Source organism: Uloborus diversus, chromosome 9 (assembly GCF_026930045.1).
Source record: "Uloborus diversus isolate 005 chromosome 9, Udiv.v.3.1, whole genome shotgun sequence".
Taxonomy (NCBI): domain Eukaryota; kingdom Metazoa; phylum Arthropoda; class Arachnida; order Araneae; family Uloboridae; genus Uloborus; species Uloborus diversus.
This window is the reverse complement of record NC_072739.1, coordinates 85,945,327-85,971,918: the sequence shown is the minus strand read 5'-3', so window position 1 is coordinate 85,971,918 and position 26,592 is coordinate 85,945,327. Positions and strand designations below refer to the sequence as shown.

Below are 26,592 nucleotides of genomic sequence, written 5' to 3'. Positions count from 1 at the left end.
GAACAACTGATCAACAGGGGCAAAGATTTTTTTTTCTGCCTTATTCTTCATTAGACCAATTTCACTTAAGGTTTCTGCACTAAGCATGCATTTTTAATTAGCAATTTTTTTGAGCTTATTAAAATAGTTTAGAATTTTTCAAAAGTTTTATTAGAATCCAAATAAGCAGTTAATAATGGAAGGACAAAAAATTTCAGCACATCTAACTTCCAAATTCATAACAAAAGCATTATTTTTGCAGCTATAGAGCTATACATATTCTGAAATTCAATAAAGGATTAAAATCATAAATAGGCCTAATTGTATTTTTAGTTGACTGATAACAAAAAAAAAAAAAAAATCATAGACACAGCACTATTTTGCTAATTTGCTAACTAACAAAAAAAATTATTAATTCAAATTCTAGTGAAACAATGTTGGAAAAAACATTGGTCTGCCCTTTGTTTACACTTTGTTTGCAATAATTAAACACTTGAAAGCAAAATATCTAGTTTGTGTTAAGAACACAAAAAAAATTATACACTTTAAATAAGTTCAAGAAATAGAAGGAAGAACAAAAATCTTTGCATGCATTTTTGATTAAAAAAATATGCACAATTTTTAAAAATAGCTAGAAAAGTAACAGCTATTTTAAGATTACACTAGAGTACAATAGTTCTATGAGTTACACAATACATCAACAGTAGAAATATTGGTAGATCTGAAAAGACAATAGTTTTGAGGAGATTTTGTTAGATGAGTTTATTAAAAGTACTTTTTTTCACCTTAAATACACAGTTGCCATTGGTAAAAGTAGCATTTCATACTTAAATTGAAATTAAAAACGCCCTATCTATGCAGACAAATATCTTTAAGAGTTGCAGGACTTACCTTTAAAACAGGAAATTTATGAAATTCTTGCTCATCAGCATCTTGATTTAATAGGTATAGGAAGACATCTTTTGATACATTTTCAAGGAAAGATGAGCTGTAAAAATTTTTTTTTTTAATATGAAACTAAAATACACAAAGGCTAATGAGTATGCAGGCAAGGAAAAAAGTCACATGCAATCCTTCTTATTTACTAGTTTCAATTAATTTTTACAGGTTTTTTGAAAAAATAGAAGACACAATGCATCTTTTTTTCTTTTTTCCCTAATTCAATTAATTTTATTTCAATCAGGGAAATATTTTTTTTAACAAATATATATTTCACATATAAAATAAAAGAAAAAAGAAATTACAAACAGAAATATATTTCACCCAGTCTATTTGAAAATCCCTGATTGATGGGAGTAAAGGCTATAACAATAGCCTGCCTAGCTCCCACCACTCAGAAAAGAACTTAATTTAGGGCCAGTTTATACATACGATAGAATTAACAAAAAATAAATGCATAATCATACAAAGAACACAAGTAATGCAGTGAAGTACGTCTTAATTTTATAACGGAACCCAGGCATACTATTACAAATACGCTACTTTATCCTAAATTTACTGCAGTAGAATTGAGTATAAAATTTTTTAGCCTTTTCTTAAACAAATTTCGATTATTAATAGTTTTTAAACAGTTGGGTGAGGTGTTCCACAATCTTGGTCCGTAAGAGTTAATGCCATTAAACAATAGATTTGTTTTTGCGCTAATAGGTATAATGTTTTCACGGTTTCTAGTGGGGTAATTATGAACCATCTAAACTATGGATGCCGTTCCCTAAGAGCGATGTTTAGTTCCAGTTTGCTACCAAATGGCTAGACAAAATTCAGGATTAAGGTCAATTATCACCGAATTTGAGCCAGGGTAAGGTGGTTGAAGCTGCATAGAGGCCGTAGTAAGGGTGCAACAAGGCTCTAAAATTACTAGTTTGGCTCCAGAAATATAATGAAGTTTCCTTTCCAATTATTTTATTCACTAGTTTTACTATTACACAGCAGTATGTGCCAATTGTTTGTATTTACTATAGAATAGATAAATGTGGTCAAACACTGATTTCTTATAATTTGTTCACACTTTGAAACTGAATACTGCTTTTTATTTGATTCAAAAATATTTGCAATTGCAGTGTGATGGCGGAAAAAATAAACTTCTCGAATGCAAAATAAATTGATATTTAAAATATTTATTCCAAATTCAATGAAAAAGTATGGCTAAAAATACAGTATAGTGAAAACTGAAAAACTTTTCCAAGTATAAGAGGATGAGAAAAGTGACGGACTTAACAAATTTTGTGAAGTGAATCTAAAGGAGCAGTAGGAAAGTTATAAATTTAAAACTTTTGACATTTTTTTGTATATGATACAATACTAATTAAAAATAAAACATGCCAAACAGTATGAATCTTTTATTATATTTTACACTATTCATTCTTTGAACAACAAGTAAAATTCAGCTCATCCTAACACATTTTTAGCCTACTTTCCCAGTAAAAGTCAGAAAAAGAAGAAAAAAGCATGAAAGAAGGCTTAATGCATCTTAAAAATATCGTGAAAAACAAAAAAAAGTCAAAAATAAATAAAATAATTAAATAAATATCAAAAAATTAAAAATTGAAAAGTTGGGTATTGAGATGGGGAAAAATGTCTGTCGGTCTGTCCCCCCCCCCCCCCTAATAACTTTTGAATGAATAGTCCGATTCAAACAAACTTTTTTTTGTTCGAAAGATCTCGGCCAGTACACCACATTCCCATATTTCACTTTTTGATTTGAACTATTTTTTGTTCAATTTTGAACAGTTCAGAAAAACTTAACATTAGTGCCTACGGGGAAATTGAAGGCGATTCCGAACTGTGAGGCGAATTTGTTTCAAACAAACTTTGTAGGAAAAAACTTTTGATAAAAAACTTGTATATAAAATATCTTTTTGATTTGAACAATTTTCCGTTCAATTTTGCACAGTTCAAATCCCTTAACATTAGCGCCTGCGGGGATACTAAAAATCAATGTAGATTCCGTACTTGAAGGCGGATTTACTTCAAACAAATTTTATTGGAAATAGCTCGACGCCAAACTCCGACTCTGAGAATTTAGGAGCACCTGACTCCGACTCCTGTGCCCGACAATTAATCGGACTTCGACTCCCCGACTTCGACTCTGACTTCGTAGCTTTGGCAAAAATTTATACACGGAGGACAAATGACTGAGTCCGATTCTCGGATATTCAACTCCGACTCCTTTATCTCAATATGAGATTGTGTTAGCCTCTTAAAGGTAGACCAACGGATGTGGAATGGTAAGTTCGGGAGAAAATGAAGCAATGGAAACTGAATTTCAATTTAAATAACATTTTATTCAAAAACATGTGTAAAATGTAAATAGGCAAAAACAATCAAACATTTATAAAAGGTAAATCCCCTATTGACAATTCAAATATAATAATAAAACCCCCCCAACAAACAAATATCACAGAGAAAAATCACAAGATTCAATTACTTAAAAATTATCAACAGTTCTAAAACGTTCCTAATATTTTTAAAATTTACTCTACGCCATGCCACAACGATGGTAGCTATCCAGAAAACTATTTTAAATAATCATACCACTGGCAGTCCATACTTTAAACTTGGCACACAAAACAACGAAGGCAACATCCATCTGTCGGATGTTCAGACGAGTTGAAAACTTCCACTCGTGGACAGCAGACCAAAATCCATGGTCAATCAAACCCAGGCACACCCCTGCCACAGAAACAGCAGCACAGGAAATTATTTGCCCAGCTTCAAGCAAAACAGGAACCTTCCACTAGCAGAGGCTACCTCACCATATAGTGGATTCAATCCAGTCCGACCGGCTCCGTAATCGAGTACATGCCAGACGAACCTTCCGGCCCTGTTAGGCCTAATACTTAAAAAAACATCAACTCATCAAATTTATATTCCTTAAAAAAAAACTCCTTCGTTACTTGTAGGGCACAGTTTTAGAACATCCTGCACTGTTAGCAGGCTATTGAATCTTGTTACAACATTTCTGAAAACCTCCACGTCCTCTGCGTGGATAAATCAATCTTATTGAGCGCACATGCTCAAATCAAAACACACCGTCTGCAGAACGGAAGCAAATCATAAGAGATCGATTGATTGACTTTCTATTTAAACCTTCTCTGTTACCCCGACGCAATGACGTGGCGTCATCAAAATTTACATCTGTTGCATCTGAAAGCAACTCACAGTTAATCCTTTAACTGTTGCTATTTCCTAAATTTACATTCTTAACTGCTACCAGCAGAAAGATCCTCAACTCATGAGGCCTGACGTCACATCCGCCGATGGGCGAAACACGTTATTGACTTGTCGGGGATTTAGTCACTTGGGGATTTCATACATACGCCCGCCGGATAAATCACGTCTTTTAAAACCGGGAACCTATTTTTCAGACTAGTTTGAATTTACTGGTGAGTTTTAAACAATTAAAATACATTCTATCTTTTTACAAAATTGCTCCAAGAACCTAAAATATATGGTTATGCTAACAGATCGACTCCGACTCCGCAGCTATGGTTTTAATTGCGAAATAATTATTGTTGATATGACTTTTTTTTATTTCCATGCTAAAGTTTTAATTTAGGTATTTAGTTTTCGGGGAATAAACTCGAAGTCATTTATGTTTCTACATAAAGATATGCGCAGACGATTATTATTTTTTTTTTTTTTTTGACAATGAAAAGTATTTCTTTAAGTTGACATTTTATTGTTTTTATTTATTTTGGTAAGTGCATTAATTCATTTAAAAAATTATTTTTGGCAACAGGGGAAAAAGAAACGATTTTTTTTGATATGATGTATTTATTTTAATGAGCTTATTAATTTTAATTATTATTTTTTCGTTTTGAAAGCGGTTAAAGATTTCTTTTAAATGGAAAAAAGTGTATTAGCTGCTTTGTTTAAAAGGAGCTGCTATTTTATTTGTTCGTATTTTTTTTTATTTCATTTGTTTATTTTTTTTTATTTTTTACGAGGAATTACGAGTGAGGAATATTTCATTCCTAGAAATTAGCTTATAATATTAAAAAAATATGTTTGAAACAATTTGTGATTTTAGCTATTTTTGAGAATATTGATCAGGTACTAAAAAGTAGTATGGGTATACGGGAAAGTAGGCTCGTATAGTTCTAGACAGAACTTCTTGTTTACTTTCCAGAAGCAAATGAAATATGATCCCTGCCAAACCACTTGAACGCGCAATTTCTAATATGAAATATCAACTTGGAAAATATTATGTAAGAATGGGTCTAACCCCCCCCCCCCAACCCCCCAAGTAATGGTATGTAGAGAATTTTCCATGCCCCTTTCCCTCGGGACCTTTAAGTAATTAATGAATGAGTCCTTAGTGAAGTATGGATTTGTAAAATTTTAAAATACAACCAAATAGCTGTAGTAAAAAATAATTTTCTTCTGTATATTTTACACATTTCTTTAAACCTGTGCTACCGTAAATATTTAGCATTTCAATTTCATTTTTAAAAATATTTATAATTTTATATGTACATTTGATCCATTAAAATGACATCAAAAATTTTTGATACCTAGAAACTTATCCCATCATGACACCTAAATTCTTATTTATAACAATGCTTTTGATTCTTAAAAATAGCCAACAACTGACCTGGCAATTGTTATCAAGTGTGTTACTTGAGTAATTAGAGCCTGCATTCCCATTCTTCCTTTCTTCTTCATTTGTATCAAGTCGCCTGATAATCTTAGAGTTATCATTATGTCATTGTTAAAAAGTTTTGCAGGAGTTTATTTTCTAATTAAGTTATACTTTTACAGAAAAAATAAACAAAAATGTTTATACTTACTCATCACACTTCCATAAGACAATTAAGTATGGATTTAAAAACCATGTGATCATTTCTGGAGTTAGCTGAGGAAAAAAAAAAAAGAAAAAAATTGTATGGAAAATGAAACATAAAATTACATAAACAAAAGCATCATTAGTTTAAAATTAATGTATGCAATGAAAAATTATTTTGTTCTTTAAAATTTCTTTCCTTCTGCTTTTTGATCGATCAAGAAATTTTTATTATTAAGATTATTTTGAAGATTGGAAATTTAGTGGCGGGTACGGTTTAAGCGCAAAATAATTCTAAAGCCAGAACTTTGTAGAGGTAATGGATGAAATACCGATTTAGGTAATACTATTATAGGAAATAGATGTCTGGGCTTCAAAATAGAAAGATTCTTGCCCCCACCCTCCCCCTTAAAAATAAAGAACACAGTACAGTTTCATCAGTGTTAAAAAGTCTGATATTTCAGGGAAGAAGTTATCCTTTGTACTGCTGATGTTACATTTTCATAGTAAACAGAAATTTATGTTCTTTGCTTTGATTTCAGATGGGAAGATTAGTGAACTTTCTATGCCCAAGATCTTCATTTCTGAGCCAAATGCACTATTGCAGGGACCAATAGCATTAAACTTAAATATAACACAATATATGTTGAATATTAGCTAAAAGTATAATACCTGTTCTGAGCCTGCTCTTGCTAGCTCTTCCATGTATATGTCACAAATATGAATTTTTAGCCCAAGAGGTGCACTTTCTGATTTTGGACTGATAACTGTTTTCTTCATAACTTTTCGAAACTGTTTCACACGTTTAAAATTCCACTCGGATCTCTTAAGAAGTTCAAAACATTCCCGTAAAAATTTTCTGACAAACTAAAATAAAGGAAAATACAAAAATTATTTATGATTTACATTTCACAACATATTATTTCGCACAAACCCATTAAGTAACAGAGTACTAACAGCAATGTTATGGAGTTTCCTTGGGCCCTTGACTGTTTCTTGTCGCCCCCCCCCAATTTTGTGAGAATAATTATCACTAAGTAAAGTTTCCTAATTATATCAATACCAAATTTCCATCATAGCAAGTTTTAAAAAAATCTATTAACTTCTATAATGAATATAGTAATTTTCAAATGAAAAAAAAAAGAAAAATTCTTCACAGTAACACTTTTTGCAATTTATTTATTCAAGTAAAAATGTTTCATGAAAATTGTAAATAAAACCTTTTAAAGCTTACCAAATAAGTAAATTTCACACATTTTACTGAAAGGAAAAATAGAATTTGAAGCTAATTTAGCACCAAGTTCACTTGTATTGGATTATTTTCCTTTTAAAATATATTTTCATTTATTTTAACATTACAAAACACATCTTGTTTTAAATTAACAAACTCTATGTGTGCTAGTAAGTCTTGAGATAAAGATGATTTAACACATTGACCGCGAAAAATGTAACATACCAACTTAGTTGAAACCAGTGTGTATGTGTGCCCTTTTTAAATTACTTACACTACACTACAATTAGTCCATATTTTCAGACAAGCTAACAAGCTACTAATTATCGCACAGTTGAATAGTTAAAAGTGTTAAATATGTTTCAAAATTTAATTACGAAAATACTCATTCACATGTGACATACATAAATTTGAAACTTGAAAATAAATTGGAAAACTGATCTAATTCAGAAGTTAATGCTGAACAGTTTTAAAGCTACATGATAAGCAATTGAAAAAAATGCTTTGTTGTCGGAGTCTATTGAATGCTAATTTTAACATTGCGCAGTGACTTTTCAAAGCTATTACACCTGAGTTTTCTCAATCAGCTCATTCTTTTTTGCAAGAAATGCAGTAAAAAGCTTCTAACTTCCCTCCGAATTGTCTTGATTCTAGCAGTAAGTCATTTTCGTTAAGTTCGATTAAAACATAAGATGAGATAAAAAAAATTTCTTAATTCAAATAAATAGTTCATGAAACACTGCCTTATTGTCCTCATAATTTTCCTTCGATATTTTACATTAACTTTTTCAACAGAATAAAAGTACCCAGTAACTCTGAATCACTATTCACAGTTACAAATCTCTTTTGGAAACTGATTTTATACACGTAACAAACTTTCATAAACCTGATAAGTGCTCTTCTTTCATCCCCCCCCCTCCTCACACTACACAGAACTTTAAGGGCCTAGCCCAGCCATTCTAAGCTGTCACTAGATCCTAAAGATTCAAACAATAAAATTAGCAGGACATATATATAGATTTCATAATAAAATTAAAGCAAGAGAAAACTTCATTCCATATTTAATTAATTTATTTTTTATAATTAAATAAACACTAGAAAATGTTTCAACAAGAAACAATAAATTTTAAATGCATGTTGCAGTTGAAAAGTCTTTTTAAAAAACTTCTGCAAACTACAACCAACCAGTATCAATAAAACATTTTTAGTTAATTTTACTACTGTTAATTAAATTATTTTAAGACATATTTTACACTTAAACTATCAGAAAACTGAATGCTTGAAATTAAAAAGTTCCACATTAACGAATTTCAAGGTTAAGCAGAATGACAAAAAAAAAGCTATGTGGGGGGGGGGGGAGGATACTATGTTAACATATCCCCATGAAGCAGTTTTGATCCCAAAAACTCTAAATCTTAAAAGCTGCTGAAAATAAGTTTTTTCACATTGAATCAATGCAATGATGTTATTTTTTGTTTACATACAGGGTCTGCATAAAAAATAATGAGACTCATTTTTTCCTGGTGGGACTGTACCTCTCAAGTGCACACACACTGGATAGTTTTCTAAAAAGCACATGTGTTTCGGTAGCACGAGTTTTTCAAAACTAGCCGAGAGAACGTCGAGGATGAATCTCAAACAGGGTGTTCGTCAACCAGCAGAACAGACGCAAATGTCGGTCATGTGCACGTTGTGCTTGATTTGGACCGCTGGTTAAGATTGCAGATGAAGTTGGACTTGATAAAATTAGTTCACAGAATCATCGCTGAAAACTTGAGAAATTCTGGAAACACCTGCTTCATCCTCCAAGACTTCCTACTTCGTAATGGTATCTTTCCGCCTCCCCAGCCCACCAATAGCCATTATTTAGCCCCAGCAGACTTCTATGAAAAATTACTAAAGGCGCATCACCATGGAACTCTGGATGCTGTGAAAGCGCTAGTACAAGACTTTTAAAGGACATTCTGGAAGCAGGCTACAAAGCAGCCTTCAAAGCTTAGAAGACTCTTTACGATAAGTGTGTGCTAGGTAAAAAGTCTTTATTTTGAAGAATTTTAGGAGTGAGTATTAATATCTGCAATAAATTCTTAGAACACAGCCTAGTCTCCTTACTTGTTATACAGACCCTGTAAAATTTATTTGTAGTAACATAAAAAAATAAAGATCAATATTCATCTTTTGTAAGTTTCATTTATCTTTATTGGTGAGTATAATGTGACCAGTAAGATAAACATAAACTTATAACAAAAAGCATTTTATAGTTGAAACAATTGGTTCTAGAATTGATGAAATCAATATTTTGATTTTAAAATTAATGAGAAAAAAGTATGTTTAAAGATTCTCACCATCATAAACTTTTCAATTCTGTATTTATCAATGCCAAACCATTCTCTTGACATGGTTTGGAAAAAAGTGTCCATATATAAAAAGGAATACTTGGTCTTTTTGAAAGCATGAATATATTTACTTATCAAATCAGCTCTTTCTTCCTGAAAATAGGTTCAGAAGAAAAAGGGAAATTAAAACATTATATACATAAAAACTATCTAGAAAAAACATTAAAACTAAATATGCAAACATGTTTCTTGTAGATTAATTAATTTCATTCACTCAATCATATTATTAAAAAAGTATTTTTAAGTAAATTTTAAAATTTGAACAAAAATATCAATATTATTAAAAATTCCATCCAAACCACATGAACTGTGAGTATTTTCTGTCAGTACAGCACACTCCTGATTATTCGTGAAATTGGATGGAATGGGTACTGGGCAGAGGGGATTGAAACTGAAGAGTGGGGGGGGGGGTGTAAAAAAAAACAATAAACTAAAAGTGATAGGATTTTTAGCAGCAGCAAAAAAAAATTAAAGAAAAAAAAGGAGGGAAAAAAATACATACAAAATTTTGCTAAGGCTGGTTTTAAGAGCATATGAGAGGTAATTGATGTAAATCTAACAGCTTAACTCATTTTTTCATATGATTTTGATGAATTACGTACACAATAACTTTCCCCGAAAAAACACTTAAGCATGAATTAGACTTACATTATTTACCCTAAAGTATTTTGAGATGTCACAAATGCTTGGTAATAATTTCATTAAGCAAGTATGGCTTGTTTAAGTAAAACAATCGATTTACTAATATTTAAACACTAAATTCAGACTAAAAGTTACTGCTTGTGCTAAATAATGTTTTGTAAACAGATATACCAAGTAAAACAAAAAATTATGATACAAAATTTTTAACATTTCTGCTCTTTTATAATTTTTAGCTTTAGTTCATAAATTGGAAAATAAAATTAAATGAACCATAAAAAGTGTGGGGAGGAATTGGGGGGTTGATCCTCCCAACTCCCCCAGGGTTCATACCCTTTAGGCAGAAAAAAATTCAAGCACTTTTCAAGTACTTTTCAAGATAAAAAATTTTGTTTTCAAGGCAATATCATAAATTTGTACTAAAAATATTGTATGCAGATTTCATTTACTACAAACACATAGAAATAAGGCAATAATACAAAAAGTATAGGAAAACAAAATTGCTTTTTCTACAACGAGAGACGCTTTGATGAAAGATCTACTGCGTTGAAAGTTTTTCTGAAAATGTTTGAAAAGTTTGGTCATAAAGAGAAGCAGATACCAAGAGGTTTAATTTTGAGGTTTTTCAAAGGTTGCAGCAGTCAGAGGTTTGTATAGTTTCAAGAATCAGCAAATTAATACTTAAAAACCCCTTTCATAAGTGCTTTTAACTTTTATGGGAAGAAACTAAAATACCCAAGTTCAATGGCATTGCCAGAAAGGAGTTTTTGAAGTGACTCCCCCCCCCCCCCGGTTTCAACATTTATTTCCAATATCTATACAGTGGTTTATTACAATATAAGGGCAGTTAGGACAAAAACACTACCCAGAAAGTTATTTCAGTTTGCACTATTAAGTTCTAAAAATATTAGGTTTGCAAATCATTTATAAGTATGCAAATCAATTATTCGTATGTATTTATTAGCTGTTCAGCCAATAAGGCATTTCAACTGTCCTCGGGTAAATTTAAAAATTAGGAAGTAAGAAAAGTTTATGAAAGTCTACAGTCCAGTCTCTACATCTCAAAATATACAAAAGCAGCTTAAGCAGTGATAAATACTCTTGAATGCAAACTTGAGACTATTCAGCTTTCATTGATTAACTTGCAATAGACAATAAATGTGCAAGTTCAGATTTATAGAGCCATATTTCGAAATTGAAAAGATTCACAAGAAGTTGACATATATTATGACAAAAGTAGTTTTATTTTGGGAAAAAATGGATTATTGTTGAAATTAGAATTTAAATTTAGAAAGGCAATAATATTCAGGTGTAATTGTGATTTGTGAGTTCATAAAAATTACCTGAAAGTTTCAAAGAGCAAAATGGGGCGAGGGGGGGGGAATAATTTTTAAAACTAAGACCCCTATTACTTGAATATACATATGTACAACAATAACTTTTGCTATGCATACAATTCATAAAATAGTTTATTAAGTCAAAATATTCTGCATAGAAATACCATGCCCAGTGCCTGTTGATAACTGGGCCTAGCTAGGCTGGTACTGGTCAATTTATTAGATCCAAATGAAGATGAATGACCCTCCTTAAGCTATCTACCCCTTTGCTGATTAAAGCCTCTTTCAGTAAGCTCCAAGTACCCACAACCTTAATAAAGTAGTAATTTTGAACATTTGAGAAAAAGGGGAAAATTGGAGATATAGGGAGGTAAAAGCATAAAAACGAACACTACTGGATTTCAAGTGAATAATCATAACACAACCACCCCTGTTATACCCTTTATTTATTTTAGCAGACATAAAAAAATGATGTACTTATAAATAAAATTATACAAATCAACTTTATATTTAAAATACAAACTTTAAGTTAATTTGTTAGGTGCTCAACTGCTGAAATTTAAATTAAAAAAAAAATCTGTTATGACCAAAAATTAGGTAAAGATAATCATTCGAAATTGCGAAAATAAATAAGCAAATAATTAAACAAGACCAAGGTAATAAATTCTTTAACTCTTTAGTTATTAAAATAAAAAATAAAATAATCTGATGTAGCATTGTCAAAATAACTACTAAATGCCAAAAATATAGAAATATTTACAAAATGCAAAAGGATTGAAATCTCAAACAAGGGAAGCAAATTTTCGCGAATTAAGTTTAATGTTGTCATGTTTCCCATAAAATAAACTTATATTTTATTGAAATTAAACATAAAATATGCTAATCTACGGTAGCAAATATGAAAATAACATCCGATTAGTGAATATATTTAAATATTTGCAAGATGCAAAAAAAGTTAAATTTCAACGAGAAGCAATTTTTCGCAAAATCCGAGTTCGTTCGACGTGGCATGTTTCCCATTAAATAAATTAATTTTTTTTTATTAAAATTAAACAAAAAATATACTAATCTAAGGTAGCATATGCGAAACTAACATTTGATTAGCCAAAATATTTAAATATTTGCAGGATGCAAAAAGATTGAAATTTCAAACACAAGAGCAATTTTCCGCGTAACCCGAGTAAGTTCAATGTTGTCATGGCTTCCAAATTAATTTCTTTGTTAATTAATGAAATTAAACAAAAAATAAACTACTCTAAGGTACCATATGTCAAAATATCTTTCGGTTGTAAAAAATATCAAAATATTTACAAGATGCAAAAGGATTGAAATCCCAAACACAGAAGCAATTTTTCGCGATGTTGCAAACTGAACACATGTTCAGAAAATTGCATTGGTGAAATACTTTTTTAAAATTTCTAAGCACAATTCGTTGATTTTTGAGAGAATTTAAGCACTAAGAAACTTTTTCAAGGTTTTAAAACTTTTTCAAGGTTTTCAAGCACTTGAAAATGAAATTTTTTTTCAAGCACTTTTCAAGGTTTTTCAAGGGCGTACGAACCCTGCTCCCCCCACACACACACTTGGTATTGGGGCAATTAAAATCTAGGATAATCAGAAAAGAACTTAAAATGTGGGGCAAATAAGATAAAAATTGTCCTTGCATAAATATATTGGACATAAAATGTGATACAAACCGTTAAAATATATGCAGTACATACATTCAAAATTAATTGCATTTTATGCAGATAAAACAATTCCTAAAATAGAATACTTTGTGATGTTCTGCAACGCAATATCATTTGACAAAAAATTTTCTCAAGAACTTCTAGCATTGTACACAGAGAAACGTTATAAAACAAGTTAATCATGAAAACTTTCTCAAAGTCCCCAAAAAGACAGGCTGTAAAACCCAAACCATGTAAGATTGTTGAAATTGAATGCAAAAAAAAGGAAACATGAAATATTTTGTTAAAACCTTAGTCTGGGTCTCAAATCACTTTTTTTTTTGGGGGGGGGGGGGGATTTTTACACAGTATGAGCGAGCAATCAAAATATTAATAAATGATAGAATAACTAAAATAATACACTGAGTCGAGTTAAGGCAGTACCTCAAAACTTTTCAAAATAATTGAAATAATTGAGGATGCAACGAGATTGAATCCTCAAGCCAGACACTTTATTTTCGGCGAGACACGTTTCAATGTTGGCATGTTTCCGATCCGAAACATACATTTATGGCAGAAATTCTGGTGGATGTAGAGCGATTAGGAAAAAATAAGAAATAGAAAACCGAAATGCACGAAAAATCAGAATGTTTTCAGATTTATAAGAAATATAGGATCTCTCTTAGGTCTGAAATACTGCAACAAGGAGTAAAATTTTACAAAACAAACATACAAAGCTAGAACTCCAGTAAAAGTCAGAAAAACCTCATTCTGTAAAATGATTAAGGACATAAAGCTTGTGCACGCTGTCAAAGATGATTTTCTGCAAAAATGTATAGAATTTCTGCAAATATCTTAATATTTTGCCCAAATTTTGCAGATTTATTTAAGTTCAAAGTGAGTCTAAAGTTTCTGCAAATGATGCAGGAAATTCCGACATTTTGCTTGAGCTTTCCGCCAATTAAGCATAATTTGCGAAAATTTCAGATTTTCTTCTAATTTAAAGTAATCTGCAGAATTATATCTTCATTTAGAAGAAATATGCAGAAAATCTGCAGTTTCTGCAGAAATTCTACGGAAATCTGCAGAAATTTCTAGACTTTCTGCAGAAAATTTGTCTGAAATTTCCTCTTATTTGAATAGAATTGTTCTGCAGCTTATGCATCTCTTCTGGGACGTACCTGATGCTAACTTTTTGGATATTTCTTTTAAGATTCAAAATCTTCAACTTTTGACAGATTTATATGATAAAACCGAACATTTAAATTTTCAGACTAAAAGCATGCTTCACTGGTTTGGTAATTTGCATGAAAAGATTCTTATTAACATCAGCATTGGTCAACTTTAGATTTTTTTAAATATGCAATGATGACACACTTTTTAATAAACAGGTCAGAGAAATTCATCGCTAATTTATACTACCAGAACTACTATCTGCTGAATTTATATTTTACTACTTGAATCTGTTGTGTAATTCTTTTCGGCAGAATGGATAATTTTTCTGCCCATACAACTACTTAATGGCAGCGGTTATCCATTCAACTCTGATGATGCGTAGTACTGAAACCCGATTGAGGGAGGAATTAGGTGGATGCAAGGTCTGGTTACCGTATCGACATGAAAGAATATGGACTGAGTTTGGATGATGGAATCGTCTTTTTTTAAAACTGGGTGAGTAATCTGTTTTCTTTTATTTGCAGGTCATAGCGGGGGGGGGGGGGGGGGGTGCACAAGTTGGCAGTAGTGTTTTCTTTTTTAGATTTTCTAAACAATTAAACTTTCAATGTTAACTAGTGTGCTGCCGACCTCTTCAGAAACCTGCAAATTTTAAGTACAACCACTGCTCCCACTCTCCTTCGATGAAGCAGGGCCCACCCATTTAATTTTTGCTGTTTAACTGTAGTTGTGTTTAAATTTGTCGGTTTTGCACTACTTTTTTGTACTACTTCTTCAAGTTCTTGCATATCTCGTTAAAATTTTTTACCAAATTTATATATGTATGTATATATATATATATATATATATAATATAATATATATATATATATATATATATATATATATATATAATAAAATATATATATATATATATACACACACACACAATACATAAAACAAATAAAAGTAGCAAAGAAAAAAAACACAACTTTAACTTAAAAATGGGCAAAGCAGCTATCACAAAAGTTAAGTATGATAATGGTAAGTAACAAAAAATTGTTGCTTACCGTATGCATACTTTTTAGCAAGTATGCATACTTTGCTGCCGCTTCAAAGTATGCATTATTTGGATTTTGTAATGCATTTGCCTAACTACCCGTTTGCTGTTGCTTTGTTGTTCTGGTACTTCATACTTTGAGATTTCCAATGTTGATGAGTTCAACCTCAAAGTAGACTTTCTTTTTATTTTTCTTTGGCTTTGTTTACATATTTTCTTAAAAATCCTCCCCCCTTTAAAAAAAATTTTTTTTCAATTTTTTTGTATATATATATATATATATATATATATATATATATATATATATATATATATATATATATATATATATATATATATATTAATAATAAAAGTGAAAAATATTGAAAAGACCACACCAAGAGCCCATAGATGTGCAACGCAGCAAAACTAAAAAGCCAAGTAAATATAAAATTAAGCAAACAGATTTTCAAATATTAAACAAATTATAAATAATTAATGATGATAAAAAAGAAAAATGCAGTTATTAAGTAGGAAAAGATAAGATAGGAAAAGATAAAGTGTGAATCCAGAGCTCATCAGCCGTGGAGGATTCATTAAATATGGTCAAAAGACCAAAAAAAAATTTTTTTTTAACTATGAACTAAAAGAGAATGTTTAAGCTCCAGTACATGCAATATAGAGTAACAATGGGCAAAAGCACCACTTGCTAAACTAAAAACAATAAACTAGAGCTCAAACCTAAAACTAAAAGCAGGGGGTTTTGCCTCGACTAATTAGGAAAACAAGTTCCGATAATTAGCCATCCATGGGACAGCACCTGCCTATAACAAAATTGTCTTACCTTGAAATCCACGTAAACACAGCCAAGTCCATTATTCAACCTGATAAACTTCATTCCAGTTGTCAACGAAACATTAAAATAAAGATAAAAACATATCCAGAAAAACAATCCATAGGACTTGGCTGCGTTTACGTGGATTTCAAGGTAAGACAATTTTGTTATAGGCAGGTACTGTCCCGTGGATGGCTAATTATCGGAACTTGTTTTCCTAATTAGTCGAGGCGAAATCCCGTTTTTAGTTTTAGGTTTGAGCTCTAGTTTGTTTTTAGTTTAGCAAGTGGTGCTTTTGCCCATTGTTATGCTATATTGCTTGTACTGAAGCTTAAACATTCTCTTTTAGTTCATAGTTTAAAAAAATTTTGGTCTTTTGACCATATTTAATGAATCCTCCACGGCTGATGAGCTCTGGATTCACACTTTATCTTTTCCTATCTTATCTTTTCCTACTTAATAGCTGTTTGCTTTTCTTTTTTATCATCATTAATTATTTATAATTTGTTTAATATTTGAAAATCTGTTTGCTTAATTTTATATATATATATATATATATATATATATATATATATATAATATAAAAAGAGTTTGGTGCACCTCTGAATTCACATCAAATCACAATTTGAAATTATATAAACAATTAACTAATTATCAATTCAAATTATATTACTTGAAACAAGGGTTTGTCACAGTTCCAAAAGTACAAAAAAAGTCCTTTCCATAGCTTTAGCATACCATCCTCTGTAAATGCTGAAAGCATCATAAAAAATAACTATGAATACAAAATTTACATGTATAAAAACAAATTATTAAATGTTATACCAACTAAATGCATTGAAAGAAAAATCACCATCAAGCTTTTAACACTGAAAAAAGATATTTCATATTATATATTCTAGAGAATGGGACAAAGCTTTGGCCATTCTACCATTTCTGTTTTCTTACAATCAATATTTATTTTTTAACATTTCTGAAAGCTAGAAACATAGCCATTCGAACATTTTAACCTTCCCACGAGTCCAATTCCCAGCCGAGCCCCATGTTTCAGACTTGACTGACACAGCCTCTTTTAAACCTAATTGTTTTGAAGGAGGTTACCCTGTTGAATAATTGTTACCATATGCAATGGTAGTCAAATTAGTCACATGATAAACCCGAAGAACATTTAAAATGCAATGCAAGAATTGAAACTGCAATCTTTTTTTTTTTTTTTTGCTTCTGTTTTGAAACAAAGACATATGATATGGGAAAAAAAATCTGTACTTAATACACTAAAATATAATAGAAATTTTACAGGCAGAAAAACCTAAATTACCTTCATCTGCAGAAGACTTGATTGCCAACCATTTTCCAATTTGTTTCAATACTTTCTCCCTAACTTTCGGCTGGTTCGACACAAGTTTTTGAGCAAACTCTACCTCTGGCGTAAGTTCCATAGCAAAGTTTCTTTTAAGAGCTATCAAAAAAAAACATGAAAATATATACGATTTGCAATTTCTCATGAAATTTAAAGTACTATAAGGGTCAAGTCTTTCGACTCAAAACTAGCATTGAAAAGAAGAAGAGAGAATCTGCTGAAACTCAGCAATGCAAATAAGTTCTTGTAATGTTACCAAACGTTCAATAATGCGCTAGATTTGATTTGGGGCAGCAAGTATAGTGATCTCTCGCTTATACGCGACCTCTGTTATACGCGTTTTTCACTTATGCGCGTTTTTCTCACGGGCCCGGCGAGCGATATAGGAAAACAATGTTAACTGTTGTTCATTTGTACGCGAAACCTAAAATGCACCTTTCACTTATGCGCGATAATATTTTTTTAAGTTTTAGTTAAATCGCGTATTCACGCTTTGCTCATCGGAAGATTGTACCTTCCTTGTTCTGTCTCTTGGAATGCATTTACACGCCTTTATTCCATTGTTCGGATTCTTCCAAAAACGCGTTCTGTTTCGCACAAGTGTGCGATTGGGGAAGAAATTAGTCTTGTGATTGAAACCGAGCGGGTTACATACGAAAAGGTTGACGTCACTAAAAGTTGTGGTCAAGCGGTCAAAGTTGTGGTCAAGGAAAAAAAAAAGCATTGACATAGCCTATCGAGGAACTTTTGCATCTTCGTAGACTATAGCTCTGATCACGCGACATATTTTTTAGGTTTTGGGGAATTTGCTTACGTACTGTACAGTTTATAAAAAATGATAAAACGTACAACTTCACATTTTCCATTTTTATTAAATTACAATGCATAAGCGGAAATTATGTGCATGTATGTATTCATTAGTATTAGTAGTGTCCTATTAGTATTAGTATAACTGATGCTAACTTATTGCATTTAAACTTATTTTTGGGTTTTTCACTAATGTGCGAATCTCACTTGTGCGCAAAAATTTCATTGTCCCCTTTGGTCGCGTATAAGTGAGAGGTCACTGTATAGATGTATTTATGTTAACCCCTTCTTTTTTGGAGTGAACACGATCAACTACACAAGATCTCTGATCATCAAATGTATATTAGAAAACTCTTTAAAAATTAACAAAAATCATAACACTTGAACTTGAATACGAGTCTTCCTACTTCTACAAATTATAGAGGGCTGCGATTATTTCACGCTTGCCTCTGCTACTAATATGTGATGTGTCTCTCAAAAAGTTCCTCAGAAGTAGCCAGAACTAGGTCCAACCGCCAAGGAGTTTACTAAAACGATGTTCTTAAAAATTCAGATACAAGCATTGACAAACAAGTAGTTAACCAAATGAGAGAGAAAAAATTGAAACAACATGCATGACAAAAGCAATGAAAAGTCGAAGAGAGAGCAGTACAACTATCATACACAAAGGGAAAAAAAGAAAGAATGCATGCAACACCAAAAGAGCAATCAAAAAAAAGAAAGAGCATAAAGCCTGAGCCACCCCAGGGGAGAAGATCGTATCATGAGCCAAAAAATTGCCGTTATAACTTATGTTGTTCTTGAAAATATAGTCCAATAACTTTTCTCTATGGCTTATTTGTATTACTGCAAAAGTGCAGAATATGATCCAGTTTCCATCGCACCATTTATCGCCATTTGGGGAATTAGAGGACTTAAGTTTGAAAAGCTTGTTTTTAGTGATAATACTATCACAAATTAATCTATTTAGGAAGATTTCCATCTTTCTATTTTTAACTGTATGATTTGCTTTAACGGAAGGAACTTTTCTATTTTTAAACTTTTCAAAAAATTTAGATTTCTTCCATTGTTCCTGATGTTCATCATTTTGCCTACTTGTTAAAAATCTACATGCATCTTTCCAAGTTGTGATGTTTAAGCTCAGGATGGTCGAATTATTTGTTGCCTCTTTTGCAAGTGCATCTGCTTATTCATTTAAATCAATGTCTGAGTGGCTAGGAGTCCACACTAAAGTAATATCATTTTTATTGGTTAATTTCTCTAGATAAATTCTTGTAATTCTAACAAGGGGGTCTTGATTCTTTTTTTCATTACTAATAGCATTAATCACACTAAGGCTGTCTGTAAGAATAATAGTGGGAGACTCAGCATTAATTAAGTATTTGGTGGCATAATAAATGGCAGCAAGCTCAGCTGTGAAAATAGAGCAAAAGCTAGGAATCTGAATTTTTCTCTTAACATCTTTGTTTTGATTCACGATCCCAAAACCGACATAATTCCGGTTTTTGGAACCATCTGTAGCCCAGACTTCTTTACCTTTATTTTCATTTAAAAATTCTAGAAAGTCCTGTTTTATTTCTTCTTTAACATGTGTTTGTTGAAATCTTCTTTCATCCGTGATTATTTTAAGTTTTTTGTTGTACCATGGTGGGTTGTTTTCCAGCTTTTTATCTTTCCAGTGATTGGTGTTATATAAGTTCATAAAGCTTTTACAAAAGTTCATAACATCTTCTTCCACCTCTGTTGAACTTATCTGATTGTTTGTTTCAGTGTTGATTTGTTTATCTTCCTTATACATTATTTTCAGCTTAATCTTTATGATTTTCCATTTCAACCTAGTCTCGTACATATCAATATTGGTGAAATATCTAATAACATCATTCGGTGCGAAGTTGTTAAGTTTTAGTGCGTTCCTGATAACTTTATTTGTGATAGTATCTAGTTTATTTCTGTTATATTTAGTGTCCTTAATTCTACATATATTTCCATAATCAATTTGGGGCAATACTACTTGTTTGATAATTTTAAGAAGGTTATCATTATTGAAGCCTGTTCTGCTTCCCAAATACTTAATGACACTACTGCTCTTATTGATTTTCCTTTCAACTTCATTAGTATGTTTCCTCCATGACAGGTTGTGATCAATATGGGCACCCAGTAATTTATGTTGAACTTTCCAAGGAATGGTTTTTCCATTTATCTTTATGATATCTGTATATTTATTTCTCGTGGCTGTCATGTTTTGGATGCTGCTCTTTTCCGCTGAGAATGTTAACTTGTTGATTTCTGACCATTTCTCAATATCAGTTATAAAATTTTTGAGTGGCCGTTGTCTTTGTCTTTGTTGAAGATTATACAGGAGATATCATCCACATATATATATACTTTGCAAGTATCATTACAACAGTAAAAATCAGTCATAAAACAATTGAACAAAAAAAGGTGATAAAAGACCCCTGTGGCAGTCCAAAATTTATTTTAGCATTTTCAAGATGAGCTTTTCCATCAATTTGCAAGAACATTGGGTTAAGGCAATAGGTTGGTAACTATCTATATCTTGTGGATTTCTCCCAGGTTTGCATATAGGTATTATCATTGATGTTTTCCAATTATCTGGTATCTTTCCTTCTTTAAGGCTATAGTTGAAAATATTTAGACAAATCTCAATTGTTTTTTCTGGTAAATTTCTAATAACTTGATTCGAAATTTTATCTGATCCAGCTGTTGTGTTTTTAAGTTCCTTAATCTCTTTTTGTAATTCTTCTATTGTAAAAATGTGGGTATTGCCTTTGATTTTCCTTTCCATTGTATAAGTTTTTTTAGTTTTGTCTATTTTCTTTTCAAAATGTTTAGCAAAAAGCTCCACTTGTTTGTCTTCTTCAAAATATTCAATATTGTCTTTCATTAAAACAAGGTTATTGATGGCTGTTCTATTCATAATGTTTTTGAGCTTGTTAACGGACTTATAGATATCTTTAGGTTGTTTTATTTTGTAATTTATGTGTTCCCAGTATTTTCTTTTGGCTTCAATTATACATTTTCTGAAGGTCGCTAATTTTTTTTTTATATATTCAATCCAATCAGCAACAAGTTATGATCTACAGGCTCTGTTTTTTGCTTGATTCTTCTGTTTTTTCTTTTTTGGACACTCCCTGTTCCACCAATGAGTTATTGTTATATTTAATCACTTTAGTAACATTTTCAACATTAGAATCAATAAGGTGAGTAAATTGAATATAAGTATTACAGTTAAACCCATTGAAATCAATATTATTCATAATTTTACTCATATTATCTTTAAAATTGTTCCAATTAACGTATCTTTTGATTTTGGTGCAATTTTTCTTTTCTGTATTTCTAACTATGATAGGATAATGATCACTTTCCCCGTGTTCTTCGATTCTAAACCAAAATAACTTTCTGACCAGTTCTGCACTTACTACGGTTAAATCAAGAGTTCCATCATCCTTTTTTTTTGTTTATACGAGTGGGAATGTTTTTATTAATTATACAAATGTTGTTATCTTGAATTCACTCATAGAATTTAGTAGAGCTGGGAAAAGATTTCCTGTCACCCATTATAGTATTTCTAGTATTAAAGTCCCCTGTGAAAATCTGATTTCTTCCCTTTTGTATTTTTTTAAAATTATTTAAATCAGTATCTGTGAAGGTTCCTGGCGGTCTATAACAATTGATGATTTGATAATATTTTTTGTTATATAAAATTTTTATGCTATTAATTTCAAAATTAGAATTTAAAATGTTAACCTTGACTTCACTGGTTGAGATATTGCTTTTAACATATATACAAAGCCCTCCCCCTTTACTGAGGAAAGAACGTTCTTTTGAAAAACTATAATACCCGTTGATTACAGGGATGTCAATTATTGCTCCAAGTCTCTTGGAGGCAAATAATAGTGGGAGATAACCAAGAAATAAGGTTTTTCAAATAAATAAAATTCCTAGCCAAACTGCGACAGTTACATGATAGCAAAAAACAATCCATGAAAACGACCAAAAAAAAAAAGGACACAACCCCCTAAACAGGGTTGTGGACCACACCCTCAGCATCCATAGGATCGCCATCAAAGGGAAAACCCTCCACATTCTCAAGAGTCCGACAGAATAGATCCCGCATTAGGAAGAATTTTATCACAACTACTAGTTCCCATAATATCTCTGTACTGCATTATCATAGCAATTTCAGAAGTATTCAACTTTTCATTCTCTAATGTGATATTGCATTTTGAGCTATATTTAACAATTTGTAGTTCCTCATTAATATTTTTTATTTCAAGTTTTAGATACGCAATTTCTTTTTCTCTATCCTTCAGCTCTTTTTTTAAATTATTAATTATTGCATCTTTATTTTCCTCCTCCTTTTTACCTTCTTTAACCATGTTTGCATACGTTGTTTTTTTCTCATTCATTCCCTTTATTTTCAGAAAATCTTATTAACACAGGGCAATTCTTATTTTCGGCATTGTGGTTGCCTTGGCATTGAAAGCAAGTAGTTAAATTGCCACAATTTTCGTGTTCTAACCCACAGTCAGCACACCTTACCGTTCCTTTACAATATTTGGCAGGATGCCCTATTTTTTCACAATTTTTACAAATGAGAGGCTTTTCTATGAATTTACTGATTTTATAACTGACCCAACCTATTTTAATTTCAGCTCTGTTTGTGATGCCCAGCTCTTTTACTAGGACCACAGATATAGGCGTTTCAGCCCCTTTTTTTTTTGAACCGGATGACTTGAGTGACTTTCATACCTCTTTCAGAAAGTTCTTTGGCAATGAAACCCACTGAAAGGTCTTCATCTATGTTCCTAATCACATATTTCGTACTTATTGCATCCTCTATTAACCTTGTACCGACTTCTATACCTAAGAGTAAATTTGTTTCACTAACCTTCTTAATGGTATCAGTACTGCTTGTTGTAACAATGATTTTTCCATTTCTGGTGAAATAAACGTCATCTTTTTTTTTTTAACTATTTTGCCAATTTCATTACTGAAGTTCATTCCCTTGTTCTTCGGTAAATATTTATTCCAAAAATGACAATTTTACTTTTAGTTGCTCCATTTCCCAGCGCTGCTTGCATTTTATCCGTTCGAGATAAACTTGCCTCGTAAACATATTCGTTTCTTTTAGTGACCTTATCTTTCACATTTTCCTCCATGACCCTATCTGGGCCATTTTTTCGTTTTGTAGCCAAACTTACTCCTCCCCAGAAGGAAACCAAAGACAAATGCTATGCATTACAACGCACAGAAGCAAAATAACAAAAATAAAAGCAGGAACAAGCAGAAAGACGAACAAACTAACGAAATCCCCAAAAATTGAAGAACTCTACCTCACGCAACACTTCCACAGTCCACGGCGTGAAAAAAACTCGTGGTCAAATCATAACACCATGCGGACACATTGTACACATTGATTCACAGTTACAGTTACCAGTAAAAACCTAGGTTTTGAACTTCTAAGCTTTCGTTCGACGAGTTCGACCGGTAGTGTCCGGTTAGTTAATCACGTGACAGTTAATGATCACGTGCTCCAATCCACCAATCAACAGTTTAAAATGGTAACCGATAGATGGATAGAACGCTGCTGTTTGTAACCGGTTACTTACCGGTATACTGGTGAGTAACCCGTGGCTAACCGCAGCGTTCTTGAGAGCTACCGGTTAACTGGTCGCTTCCGATGTCGTTCTATGAGGGTAACCGGTTGATTTTCCGGTCAGCCTCAACTTAAGCTGGTTGATTGGTTGAGGGAACCACGTGACATTTTTGATCAATTATAAGTATTTTTCAAATGCACTTATTCGTCTGCGCAAGTAACCGGTGATCAACCGAAAGCGTTCGATGAAGCATTGGTTCGTGAACAACTGGTTAGTGACCACTGACGTCATTGCTGTCACGTGAGTAACTAACCGGTCGGTACCGGTCGTGCTCGTCAAACTAAGCTAAAGAGCTTTTCTTTTCTTTTTTTCAATGATGACTTTTTAAAAACTTCCAAGCTAATTCTGAGTGCAATTTAAAATATTTGCTTGACATTTTATGCTTTTTTTACATGTAATTCATTCAAAAGGTTAGAAAAATCGGGATAGTTTTTGCGGTAGGCAGTAGTAGTGATTGTTCAAGTGAATGGAATGTAAACATTGTAGTTTTTCAATTTATGTAGAAACTTGTCAATTTAGTAGTTCTTTATGAAAAATCTGATTCTTTTTGTTAATGTTTTAGAGCGTTATAGCTTACTAAGACGTATAATTATTGTTCTGTTAAAAAATAGACAAAGACTTAAACGATTTGTTTCGTGTTGTAAACAAATTAAAGCATTTACAATGGTTACTGAAGCTGGGAAAGAGCTTCTGCGGAATACTATTAATACTGCAAAATTTCATAATAGGGTAAGTTCGTTTTCCTTTATTTGCTGCTGATAATTTTTCTTTGAAAACGTACTGAGTTTTGTTCAATCGCTTACATAAGTTCAACTTAAATTATTTCTCCATTTCTCCCTTTTTCTCTATTGTCCTTACTAAGTTATCTTCATTAGCGTGTGGCTGGGAACTAATCTTTGTTTTAGTCAAAGTGCTCAACAGTATAGCAATTTTACCTTTAAGAAATAGACAGATAAGTTGAAAATATAAATAAGAACAACGATAATAATGCACATTATTTAGCTACCTGCTGTGGTTAGTGTATTGCTCGGAATATAGAAGAAAAAAAAGTTTCAAATAGTAGTACATTAAGAAGTAATGCCATACTAAAGACAATGCCCCAGGCTTTAAAATGTGAAAGGAGATTAGAGACCTTCAGCCTGAAGTTTTTTAAGCAGCCTTCCTCACACCTTGACTTCACACTCCGGGGTCCCCCGTACCTACCACTATTAGTTGTTTTAACTGGTAGAATGAGACTCTGAAGGCAGGCTCTTGACTTTTTGATCTAGACCAGAAGCCGAGAAATCCCTGATGAGGTACACAATGAGGGACCCCCACCCTGCACTACCAACAATGGGCTTCTCAGGATCCCAAGGATGGATCATCAAAGGAATGATTCATACCACTTACGACTCTAGGCACCGTGAACCTAGATACAAACCTGATCCGGTTTCACCCATTGCCTACTCACCCACTCAGTTAGCCACTGAACAGATACAGATCTGCTCACACATAAATAAAGAGTGGTTGTTTTACATGCATGGATACTACACCATCGCAAAAACTTCCGCATTTACCCGGCTTGGGACTGGTGTAGGGACGAGCTTGGCCACCCAAAGCCTCGCTCCCATACAGCTGGATTAGCACCCGTAGAGGTATTGGTTCACTTGGACGAGTTTGTGACCATGACATATTTCATGGACCTGGCCCAGTCACTATTAACAAGCATGGAGGATCATCAACCGTCTGGGACCAAACCTGAGACCCTTTGGTTAAGAGTCCGATGCCCTACCAGGGGTCTGTCCAGGATTTTTTACAGGGTTCAATTTTTGTGAAAAATCAAATAATTTTGTGAAAAATGAATTGATTTTGTGAATAATCAAAAAATTTCGCAAAAAAAAAAAAAAAAAAAATTTTGTCAAAACAAAATTTTAGAATTTAGAGATGGCACAAACGGCATCAATTAAACTTAAAGTTGAGTGTTTTCCTCTTCTACGTCGAGAAAATCATTCTGGATTTTTTTTTCTGATATTTGGCGGGGGGGGGGGGGGGGGGGGGGCATCGCTCTTTCAAGTATCAATATTTATCTACCATTCTACATTATGTTAAATTATACTAGATATATTTCTGTACAATACTTAAAATAATTGTAACAAAAATATGAATAAATAAAATAAAATTCAGAATAGGATTCAGCATTTAACTTTTTGACCAAAGACACTCTTAAAAAGCACAGAATTTCGTTTAAAACTTATAAATTCCGTGATTTTAGCAAAAATAAAAAGATATTTCAATTGTTTACCTCTTAACAAGGCGTAATAATCGTCAAAATTTCGTAAAATCGGATTCCCATAGCGGATGCAAAGAGATCGCAATTCTCAAAGTGAAGGCATCAAAAGTATAAAAACGGCTTGTAAAAGAAATGTTTTTGATAAAATTATTTTAAAATTGCATTTTAGAGTCTTATGATAAACATATCATTAATATCTGTGGACACAGTTGACTCAAAAAATAAAATAAAATAAACCATCTATTCAGCATTTTTTGACTCATAACAGAAAATGGAATTTTGCTTTAAAAACTTGAAATGAGAGTTTTAACAGAAATAAAGAGACTTTTCATTTATTTGAATCCTAATAAAGCGAAGTTAGCTTGAAAAAAGAACAAAATATGATTCTCATATCGGATGTTAAAAGATTGCAT

At 31.9% G+C, this 26,592-nt stretch overlaps 2 protein-coding genes across 4 annotated transcripts in view; one reads left to right on the top strand and one right to left on the bottom strand.

Annotated features, from left to right (window-relative positions):
• Positions 1 to 23,662, bottom strand: part of LOC129229406 (ribosomal RNA processing protein 1 homolog A-like) — a 28,488-nt gene extending 4,826 nt beyond the window's left edge. The window contains exons 1-7 of one of the 2 annotated variants that reach the window (XM_054863707.1): positions 23,587 to 23,662; positions 17,381 to 17,521; positions 16,736 to 16,815; positions 9,341 to 9,484; positions 6,437 to 6,631; positions 5,772 to 5,836; positions 871 to 967 (exon numbers count right to left, since the gene is read on the bottom strand). In XM_054863707.1, the coding sequence (XP_054719682.1) occupies positions 871 to 967; positions 5,772 to 5,836; positions 6,437 to 6,631; positions 9,341 to 9,484; positions 16,736 to 16,815; positions 17,381 to 17,501 (702 nt within the window). In that variant the 5' untranslated portion in view covers positions 17,502 to 17,521; positions 23,587 to 23,662. Of the gene's footprint in view, positions 1 to 870; positions 968 to 5,771; positions 5,837 to 6,436; positions 6,632 to 9,340; positions 9,485 to 16,735; positions 16,816 to 17,380; positions 17,522 to 23,141; positions 23,518 to 23,586 lie in introns of those variants that run through there. The other variant, XM_054863708.1, reaches the window with a different exon arrangement.
• LOC129229408 (uncharacterized protein NKAPD1-like) overlaps positions 1 to 26,592 on the top strand; it is an 84,679-nt gene that overhangs the window by 35,705 nt on the left and 22,382 nt on the right. Inside the window, exon 1 of one of the 2 annotated variants that reach the window (XM_054863709.1) lies at positions 24,207 to 24,639. The exons of the other annotated variant lie outside the window; for it this stretch is intronic. Within the exon in view, the coding sequence (XP_054719684.1) occupies positions 24,439 to 24,639 (201 nt within the window). The 5' untranslated portion in view covers positions 24,207 to 24,438. Of the gene's footprint in view, positions 1 to 24,206; positions 24,640 to 26,592 lie in introns of those variants that run through there. 2 annotated transcript variants of the gene reach the window in all.